Source organism: Diorhabda sublineata, chromosome 1 (assembly GCF_026230105.1).
Source record: "Diorhabda sublineata isolate icDioSubl1.1 chromosome 1, icDioSubl1.1, whole genome shotgun sequence".
Lineage (NCBI taxonomy): Eukaryota > Metazoa > Arthropoda > Insecta > Coleoptera > Chrysomelidae > Diorhabda > Diorhabda sublineata.
The window spans coordinates 3,762,940-3,774,106 of NC_079474.1; the positions used below are offsets into that span (position 1 = coordinate 3,762,940).

Here is an 11,167-nt window from a genome sequence, read left to right on the forward strand (position 1 = left end):
AACATTATTTTACATTTAATAATTTTGCTTAACACAAACATGACTATATATGGAGGATTGGGTGGAACTTTCATCCCTAATAAGACAGATAACACAAGTATTGCTCTACTCCACCCCACTGCCACAAGTTTTCATCGAGTAGCCATCGATCAGCGAAAGCGCGGCGCCAGTCGATTATAAGATGCAGAACGGCGAAGGTTACGCAGCCAAACACGATTTCCCGCGCTTGTAGACGATTTCTCGTGGTTGTAAAGACGATTTCCCTTATAAACCAGTTTCCATTGAAAGAATTCTACATCAACAAATCTTTTTCCATGTACCCGAAAATGAAAACTGTTCTATTTTAATTTTCGAAACCTATTTACATTTTCTGTAGTAAATACAGGGCCGCATTAAGCTAGTGGCTTGGGGGGGCTATAGCCCCATCATCTGGAAATCTGTATTTTTTGATGAGTTGATACCACAAATCTAACGTATTGATATTATTTTGTGAATTTTTCCTGGTTTTCGAATTCCTTAAGGGGACCCCGTCATTATTTTAGCCCCGGGCCTTATAAATCTTAATCCGGCCCTGAGTAAATATCGTTTCTGAGCTTTTTTTATTGTAAAGGTGAATTTGGTGGGGGTGTCTCATATATTGGGAACTAATATGTAGATTTGGGAAAAAATCTTCCTACTTGAGAATTTATATAAAAAAATATTCAATTGAATAATAAATATCATTTATTCAAATATTGATACCAATTTGCCATAACAATAATCACAATATAATAACGTAATATAGACTTTTTTTACCATATTATACACTATATATATACAACTGAATTTTTTTAATAATTTTACAATAAATCAGTCATTTGATAAACGATAGTTTTTTATTTTATTATAAACGAGGCAAAAAAAAATCAACAACATTTCATAGATTACAATTGAGTATTTCGTATACGGTATGTTTGAAAAAATTGTCAACGTATGGAAAAAATTCTTATTATCAATATGAAATGTAAAAAAAAATCGATTAGAAAGTTATAGTTGCCTATTCATCCCGTACAACTTTTATTTTATTAAAATTTTTCTATATTGCCAAAAATCATCATATTTTTCGACATCACTCGTATACGAATCGAAAAATACTGATTACACGTTCAGGATAATAATAGATCACGTTAGTTTAGCGTTTTTGAGGTCGCAAAATCCATTTATCCAAAGTCGCGGACGTCGGAAATCAGTACTTCCGGTTATAGAAATAATTTGATTGCTAATTTCCGGATTATGGTTTTATGAATTGAACTAAAAGTTTGATTTTAAAGCTCAGTTGAACAGGAGAATGATTTACAATAAGAAAAAATTAAAAAATAATTTTTGTTCACGTTTTTATTGATCCAACTTTTATCATAACACCATTTTCAGGTAAGATGATGCTCACTTTAGCTTAGGTAAGTTTACTTAAGCTTCGATTAGGTTATGTTCACTTCAACTTAGGTTAGGTTAACTTTAGCTTCGAATATATTATGTTTACTCAAGTTTCGATTAGGTCAGGTTTGTTTAGTTTAAGTTTACAGTAATTTCTATTAGATTATGTTTGCTTTAGCTTCGATTAGGTTAGGTTTACTCCAACTTCGAATGTTATCTTAATTGTCTGATACGATACGTTTTACAACAAATTCAATTATTAATACAACCGGATGTACTAATTTTCGACATACGGGAACTCGATAAATGGATTGTACAATCTCGAAAACGCCAAATTAGCGTTTTTTATTATGATTCGAAATCTAGTAGATACGGAATTATTTCCAAAAATAGTTTCTCATATGTAATCGACTTTTTCAAACATACAGAATTCCCACATTTCAAAAATTGAAAAAAATTTTGACAATCGAGTTGTCATATAATTATGACATTTCCTAAACGTCATATAATTCACATAGAAATGTCAAAGAAACAATCGTAAAACGACGATAAAATATAAAGCGTCAACAATACAATCCGAGATTTTTAATAAAATTCATATTTTTAACGAGGTTAGGTTAATCTTCTTTTTTTATTTTAACTCTCCTTTACCTGTACAAATGTGTAGTTCTCGAATATTCTAGAATAGTTTTGTGTCCGTACTATTTATAAACGTAGAAGAGAAGTTGACAGATAAAAGTATGGAAAACGTCAAAATTTAAGCTGAAAGTTTAGAAATCCTCGTTTTCTATTGATAAATAATTAAAAATTATTAGCAAATGTCAAAAATATCAAGATTTACCTCAGCTTTGATAAGGTTAGGTTTAGTTTAGTTTAATTTGGGTCAAGTTTACTTTAGCTTCGATTATGTTAGGTTAGATTACGTTGTAAACAGTCCTAGGTACACAATATATCAACATGTCGAAGTATTAGCGGGGTAAATTCACGGCCTTTACGCCCTAGCTCATCTAATCTAACCTATATCGCTTCGATTAGGTTATATTCACTTTGGCATTAGGTTCGGTTTAACTTAGCTTCGATTGGGTTAAGTTTGCTTTAGCTTCTATTAGATTAAGTTTGCTTTAGCTTCGATTAGGTTAGATTACGCGGTAAACAGTCCGGGGTACACAATAGATCAGTAGTTCAAGCGAGTTAAATTCACGGCCTTTACGCCCTAGCTTATCTAAACTAACCTAATATAGCTTCGGTTAGGTTGTGTTCACTTTGACTCGGTTAGATTTGTGTTACCTAAGCTTCGATTAGGTTAAGTTTACTTTAGCTCCGGTTAGGTTATGTTTACTTCAGTTGAGATTAGGTTTATTTTATCTTCAACTCATTAAAAATTATCGTCAGATATCAAAAATATTGATAAAATCTGTCAACGTTCCCGGATACTTTTCGATCCAATGGAATTTTCTTGAATATTCTACAATTTTTCTACGAGAATATTTGATAAAATCGGAGTAGATGTAAACGTCAAAATTTTTGAAACCTCGGTGCGTTATTTTTTTTTTTCGATACCACATTTTCTCGTTTCCACTTCTTTTTTATTAACCGTTTAAAACGGTAGTAATCTGTCACTTGTCGTTTTGTCATTTGTCAAAATATTCGAGATTGTCTCGAGTGTTTAATGCTTGGAAATTAAAACTAATTTCTCTTACTGATTACATGTCAATAACCGAACGGAAAAGAATATTGAAATTTCAAGTTATACCGTTAACGATATTCACCTGGGACTTCCCTTAAACACATATAATTGATTCATGCTTGGAAATTTAACAAATAATCTTTGAGTTGATTGGGTAAATTGAGTTTGTTGATGTAAAGCCCCGGTTTTCTGTCCAAACAATTGTGTATTTTCACCCTACAGATCTGTTTGAGGGTACGTGGTCTTTTATACAGATCCCTTATGATGGCGGTTAGAGGTTCGGTCGTTTTACCTGGAACTAAACTCAATTGTTGAGTGTGAAGTATCTGGAAAAGAAAAAAAAATCGAAATAATTCTATTCGGATGGAATTTCGAGAATTTTATTTACCTTGAGGCACTCGAATAGAGGCTTGTGCTGCATTACACAATAGAATAACCAAATGATTTTGGAAAAACTGAGATGTGGATCGGTGATTAAATTTTCTTTGCGAGATATCAACATTATGTAATAATACAGAATGTAATTTTTCGTTTTCCATACGCTTTGAGCGTGTAGAGGGTGACTTTTTATAGCTTCCGACATACTCAAACTCAGATCTGGGTTAGCCCCAAATTGTATAAGCGTAAGGGTGAGATCGTATCTAAAAAAAAAATATCGCATAAGTTATTATACGGGATTTTTAATACAAATATCAAGTTTCTAAAACAAAATTGGGAGGGAAAACAAAGATGATTTAGGAAGATCGAGCTTTTAACAATTTCCCCTTGAAATTCTGAAAACTGATCAAATTTATGATTAAATTCCGCTATCTAGTATCAGAGTACATTTCATAGATCATTAATATCGTACAGCGTTGTCTAATTGTCGGTATAATCTGAGAATATAGGGAAATTTATATAGAGGGTTAATTGGAACCAGTCGCCTCTACTGTTAAGTGACTTTATCTAAAATTTTCAAGATGTAATGTCGATGGTTTGCCTGGTGGAAAAAGGAACATCGATAACGTTCGATTTAAATAGCACAAAGTTGTCAAAATTGACGTTTATAATTCTCATTTGTACATTTTCTTCTTTATTTGTCTTATGAGGTGTCTGAGCTACTTTCTGTCCCTATAAAAGGACATTTTCTGGAAGTTTAGAGCCGATATTTCTTCTGGTACGATAAGGAATATTCGAATCAAGTCTGGAACGTTACATTATCAATATAGATAGTAAAATGTTGTCAAAATTGACAGTTTTAATCAATCATGTCTCCTCAATTGTTATTTTTCTTATCTATTGTCTTATGAGACATCCTGACGCCATAATTGAGGAACATCTAGAATGTTTGAATCAAGTCACTTTATCAATATAAATAACAAAAAGTTGTCAAATTTGACAGTTTTTATGATTTTGGTCTCTTTGTGTGGACATTTTCTTTTCTAGGTTCGTGTGAGGCATTTCATCCAGTTTTAAAGTTGTCAAAAATGACATTTTTAATAACTTCAATCTCCTTATTCAGACATTTTCTTCTATATTTTTTAAAATTGTCAAAATTGACATATTTAATAACTTCAGTATCCTCATTTAGACATTTTCTTCTCTATTTGTCTCATGAGGTATTAAAGTCACCCTATAAAGGAAGATTTTCTAGAAGTTTACAGGGACAATACCTCATCTGGAACAATGAGGAACATCTAGAACGTTCGAATCAAGTCTGGAACGTTACTTATATATATATAAATAACAAAAAGTTGTCAAAATTGACAGTTTCAATCACTTCAGTCTCTTTATATGGAAATTTTCTTCTCTAGTTTTATGTTGGGCATTCCAGCCAGTTTTAAAGTTGTCAAACTTGAAGGACATCATAAAGTTAATCTTATCTTATTTCGACATTTTTTATTACTGATCCTAGTATTATCCTTGTTAAAAGAAGTTGATTAGAAAATTCGAAATTTCCACTGAATAAGAAACATCTAGAACGTTTAAAACCGATCTCAAACGTTCCTAAACAAACATAAACACCGCAAAGTTGTCAAAATTGACATATTCATTTATTCCTGCGTTCATATCGGTACTAGCATATCTAGAATGTTATTTTCAAGTCTGGAACTTGTCAAACGAACAATCAATCCCATACTTACACGTAATGTATATCCATACAATCTCTAACATTCAAAACCATATCCATACAACTCTGCAGGATGTGTTCCTTGGTCCTACTGACTCTGACGTTCGGATCTAAATTATGATTTAACAAAAGTATCAACAAATTTTTGATAAATTCGAAATTTCCCCGTTTCTGTATATTGCAATTTATTGTTATGTTTTCGGATACGGTGAAAACTAAAACATGTAGAGGTGTCAGATTAGCCCTGTAGCTACAATTCGAATTGGCACCGTGTTTCAGTAAAATCTTTATACAATTCAAATAACAAACCTAAAAATAAATTATATAACAAATTTATTATCAAATAAATGGATAACTCACTTTCATATTATGCGTAAAGTGATGTAAAGGATCTTTATTTATAAGTGGTACTAAACAAACCATTAAAGGTACCGAACCGTCTCTACCTACCATATTTGGATCGCCTGAAAATAATTAATAATTATTCAATTATAAAATAAATTTTTAACGGTGAATTTTACCTTCTTCGTTGAGTAACATATTGAGCAATTCATAACAGACGTCCCAATCTCTTACGTGTCTTAATACGCAAGCCACTGCGGAATTTCCAGAGTGATTTATTGACTGTCTAGCACCGTTTTGGATGAGGTACCTAACTAGATGTAGTATATCCCATTTGTTCCATTTATCATAACCATATTGGGCTTCTTCTAATGCATATCTATAAAAAAATTTTATTTAATTCGTTGCAAGACATTGGTACATTTGAACTATTTTATTCTGTTAAATAATAAATATAAGATATAGTTTGTTGTGTAGTTCTTCTTCTAAGGCAAATCTATAACAAATTGTTTGTTTAAATGGATACAAGACATTGGTACATTTGAACTACTTCATAAGGTAAAATAATTAATAGAAGAAATAGTTTATAGTGTATTGTTTGTGAATGAACATATCATCCAATTCAATTATTTGATCACAAAGAATGAATTAGTATGAAATTTATGAGCTAGTTTGGTATTTAAGTGAAATTATTAGTTAGCATAATTGTATATGAAATTAGAACTACTACTATCAAAAATTTGATATATAAAAACAATAAAATAACAAAACTTGGAGAAACAATGCATCCAAAGCCACAAAATACTCTGATTAGAGTGTTCCTGATTGATGGGGACTATTTTTGTTTCACTGAATTTTTCCTGCCTCGGTTGACACTATTTCTGCTTTGATTGGATTGTTGCAGCTTGTTTGGGACTATTTTTGTTTCACTGAAGTATATCTGCTTTGATCGAGATTATTTTTGCTTTAACTGGAATAGTTCCAGCATCAATTTCTGTCTTAAATGAAACTATTGCAGCTTTACTGGGACTGTTTTTGTTTCTTCGGAATGTTCCTGTCTTGATTGAAACTATTGCAGCTTTATTAGAACTATTTTTGTCCCATTATAGTGTTCCTGCTTTGATTGAGACCAATTATGTCCTAAATCAACCTGTTTTAGCTTTATTCAAACTGTTATTCCATTGAAATATTCCTGCTTTGATTGAGACTATTTTTACTTGAATGAAACTTTTGCAGCTTTATTGGGACTGATTTTATTTCACTGAAGTATTCCTGCTTCGATTTTGACCATTTCTGATTCAATTGGAACTGTTTCAGCTTCTTTGGAACTGTTGCAGCTTGATTGAGACTGTTTTTGTCCCATTAGAATGTTCCTGCTTTGATTGAGAACATTTCTGCTTTATTTGAACCTCTTCTAATTCGATTTGGACTGTTCTGGGTTTAATTGGAGTATTTCTGCTTTGAGACCATTTCTTTGATTGAAACTATTTTTGCTTTAATGAAACTTCTGCAGCTTTATTGGGACTGTTTTTATGTCGTTGGAGTATTCCTGCTTTGATTTAGACCATTTCTGATTTAATTGGAACTGTTTCAACTTCATTGGGGCAGTCCTTGTCTCATTGGAGTCTTCCTGCTTCGATTGAAACTGTTACAGCTTAATTAGGACTGGTTGTCTAATCGACATTGTTTCTTCTTTGATTGAGACTGCTCTTATATCGACAGATATTCTTCTCCAGTACTACTGTTGTCTTTTGATTATTTAGTCGAGACGAACTTAAAATTAATTGTTCACATTTTTCAACAACTAATTAGCTTACCTTACTATAAGAGCATGTAAAGGAGTATTTCCAAGACTGTCAGGTGTATTGATTAATTCTTTGCACCCGTGGTCGAGCAATAACCTGATGGTCGCTATCGTATCTTCGGCTGATTTATGAGCCACTAGTAATACTACGTGAAGGAGAGTCATCTGTTGGGTACAGGTACGAACTGTTGTATCAGCACCGTGATCTACGAAAATAAATTATTTACATCACTCCTTGAGTTTCTATCCACATAAATTGTGATCTAAACAGAAACGTGTAATATTTATAAATGGAACATACTATATATGTATAATAAAAATCATTTCGCAAGGAAAAATTAATGCTCACCGATTAAGAGTTCAAGAAATTTACTATCATGTAAAACTGCATAATGGATAGGATAATATTCATCCTTCAAAACGTGTATTTCATCAGAACGTTCCTTTATCAGATATTCCGTACATTTCCAAGCGCCCCTTTCACAAGCAGAATGCAACAAAGGTTTCCTGGCACGAAAAATTCCATTCTGAAAACATTTCGTAATTATATACATGAAACTATTAAGTTTTTTGTGTACCCACCCATGGATCTTCTCCCCTTTGGGATAATAAAGTTAGAATGTTAACTTGATCACCATCTAGTGCGTAATAAATAGCAGATTGTAGCTTGCTAACGGGTGCTCTTTCCCTACTGTCTCTTTCAATGCAAGCTTCTTCATGTTGAACAGCGGAAGCTAGAAAAATTTATCAAACGTCGAGCCAATTTTAATCATTATACATGCTCACTCACAATATTTTCCCCTTTCTTCGCAATTACTACTATGAGGACCCGGCCAACACATTCGCATTTCAACATCTGACTTTGCACCGTGTTTTAACAGTAGCTCGACACATTCGTCGTGTCTACAAAAAGATATATGGAATATTTAGTCATAAACAGCTCGCCAGACTTACCCCTTTAAACAGGCTATATGAAGAGGTAAGCTACAAGGGAACCTATTGACGTCTGCAGCGCTATGTCTGGCTAGTAGCCATCTAACAAGTTCTACGTTGTTAGCACCAACGCACTTTTGTAACAAATTATAACCAGTCTCATCGTGAATTGCTAATATATTTTCATTCTACAATTAAATATATCCGAATGTGAGCTTTAACATTAAATTTGCTAAATTGGGTTAAGAATACTAGGATTCTCACAGGAAAGTTTTGATGTAGTCAGCATTTATGTTTTTTGGGACATTGAACAAGAATTGTGGGCAATAATTTGGCCCGAAACATTGTTTTTTGAACACTTTCTTACCAAATTTTGACACTATTTCTAGTTTTTGATCTACATCTTACTACAGAAACGTTTTTTCGACAAGCCCATTCTATAAAAAATTAAAGTAGATAGAATTGGAATTTATATTTTGTTTCTGTACAATTGAACTTTGATTTGAGAGCCCTCACCACAAACTCTCACCTTGCCGTGTAACATGTAAACAAGAAGGACTGAACGGTCAATAAACCATGTGAAGGCAACTTTCAAAATCAAAAAATAGCTACAAACAGTTACAGCTGTACAACACAGTTTTAGTGGGTATCACCAGGTGCAGAAATGGCTGGGGGTTGAGTAAAATGCCGAAGATTGAGATTGAAAATGAGTTTCAAATTGCCTGCAACTCAACTCTACAAGCTTCTGCACCTCCTGAACTACTGTATATAGTGTCATGCAGATGCGTACAGACCTGCACAAAAGCATGTAGCTGCAAAAAATCAAGTCTCAAAAGTCAAGCAAGGACCATTCGAGGTCACAGTTCCAGACGAACTTCTTCACCAGTTGTTGAGACCATCTAAAAGTTTGGTCCAAGAAGATAATGGTAGGTAACATTTCTTTCCTCAAAAATGAACCTCACACACTTGGAACATAAATGTAAAAGATAATCCATACATCAACTAAAAAAATTAATAGTATAGATAAACATAGGGAAAAGGATGAGTCGGTACTTGTAAAAACAAAGGTATGGACAAAAGTATCTTCAACAGTAAACAAGTGCAAATTACTACTCACTTGAGCTATCAATAATTCCATAAAATTACTCGGTATACTCGTTTCAGAAAAGTTTTTTGGAAAATTTTAGTGGCAAAATGGTTAGTCTTTAAAAAAAAACGTTTCAAGAAAGAAATGTAGGAAATTTTGTCTACTTTAATTCTGTACAGGGAAGGCTTATCGAAAAAAAGCTTTCTCTCTGACATATTGGCCAAAACGTGAGTCAAACTTGGTACAACGAATCCAAGCTAATCTTAATGGGACATAAAATAGACTTTTGATTATTTACCCTTGGTATTTGTTGTAGTAATCCCTCTAGTCTTTGTACTCCGATTTTAGGATTAGCTCTCAAAGCATCGAAAATCGTCTGCACTTTCTGCCTTGTAGAATCAGTAACTTTATGTCCGTGCCCATTGGTTAATAGAGCACTACCAGATTGGAACACCTGACTTACTTGTCCACCCATTTTTTTAAAATGAGTACATTTCTGAATTTGTAAACATTAATCACATCTACCTTATTTTAATATTTCAATCCGAATCTCAGGTGCCTCGTATAGGTATAATAGTTTGAATAATTAGGAAACATCTTGTTTCAGCATTGGAAGTGTAGGTGTTATGACAATTATCGAAACATTTATAATACAGCACTAATTATACATTACAAGCGTTATAGAGAATATTCACTTAGTTTTAAACAATAATTAGTAATATTTATTAATTCAACTCTGTTTTTATTTGCGCACAATGAGAATAAATCAATACGCGGTTCTGAACTCTGCTATTTGACGTTTTAAACAATCTCATATGTTTGATGTAAATGCAGTTAGGCAACACGTATTACATAATCGATTACGTCTTTAAAATTGAAAATAATTTATTTTATTGTTGAAATACAATGATAAAAGTTTTATTAACACAAATAAGGGTTTCACGATACATCGGGAGTAATTAATTAAATATTCGATATAGATTCTAAACGTCAAATTCATGTTATAGTTGCGACATCTAGTTTTTTACTTAGAATTAAGTATACATTAATAACATAGTAATCTATGTTATCGATCTCTTTTACAATGTACGTAACTCAGAAAAATATGAAATTTTCTTTCCTCTAGTCATCAATAGATGTCGTTTATGTTGGGAATATATTAAAAACAATTATTCAATAGTATCATCCACCTAAAACAATATATCTGATTCTGATTGCATATTTTTGTAAAAAATTTGTATTTTAAAATAAAAAAAAGATTGATCACTAAATTACAAATTCGTTTGAGCTTAGTTGTAATACACCTAGATGTCAGTACGGATAAAAAATTTATTTTTTTTATGATTCTAATTATTATATTATTATTCATCATGGCATATTTTATCAATTAATTGATATTTTGATATAACCTTCAATATGTATTTCTACAACATGCTCAAACACCTGTTCGATAGGTGCCTATTTATTTCAAACACCGTTGCCAAGTGTATGTTTATAAAATACTTGTTATTAGAAGAAAGGACAACGATTCATTAAATATTGTATATCTCATTAAGGAAATTAATATTTTCAACATATTACTATAAATTAGATTATGTGAAATTAATAAAAGAAAACAAACTAGATTCAGGTGAAAGTGTCAAACATCTAACGTATATTGTGAAAAAAAACCTTGAAACTTAAATATTATGTGTCATATGTAGTTAGCAGGAATGTTTGAGTTTCCGATGTTGCCAAATTGTATTAAAATAAATATCTTTAAGCATTTAGAACATTGAAATGTCTATAATT

At 32.0% G+C, this 11,167-nt stretch overlaps 1 protein-coding gene across 2 annotated transcripts; it reads right to left on the reverse strand.

Moving 5' to 3' along the window:
* Positions 1-705: 705 nt before the first annotated feature.
* Positions 706-10,381, reverse strand: LOC130447426 (ankyrin-3). Of its 2 annotated transcripts, none has more exons than XM_056784244.1 (11): positions 9,675-10,381; positions 8,311-8,477; positions 8,147-8,259; positions 7,939-8,090; positions 7,706-7,883; positions 7,370-7,562; positions 5,732-5,931; positions 5,571-5,674; positions 5,224-5,519; positions 3,489-3,741; positions 706-3,426 (listed from the first exon to the last, which is right to left on the reverse strand). In XM_056784244.1, exons 1-11 carry the CDS (start codon positions 9,849-9,851, stop codon positions 3,214-3,216), a joined length of 2,046 nt encoding a protein of 681 aa, XP_056640222.1. In that variant the 5' UTR covers positions 9,852-10,381; the 3' UTR covers positions 706-3,213. The 2 variants fall into 2 exon arrangements, with proteins under 2 accessions (XP_056640222.1, XP_056640228.1); XM_056784250.1 differs by having other exon boundaries at positions 712-3,426; positions 5,661-5,674; positions 9,675-10,314.
* Between the last annotated feature and the right edge of the window lie 786 nt (positions 10,382-11,167).

Coding starts and splice junctions, on each gene's coding strand:
- LOC130447426 (XM_056784244.1), bottom strand. CDS start 9,851: ATGGGTGGACAAGTAAGTCAGGTGTTCCAATCTGGTAGTGCTCTATTA. Junction 8,478..9,674: donor TACTACAACAAATACCAAGG/GTAAATAATCAA, acceptor ATTTAATTGTAG/AATGAAAATATATTAGCAAT. Junction 7,563..7,705: donor ATTTCTTGAACTCTTAATCG/GTGAGCATTAAT, acceptor TTATTTTCGTAG/ATCACGGTGCTGATACAACA.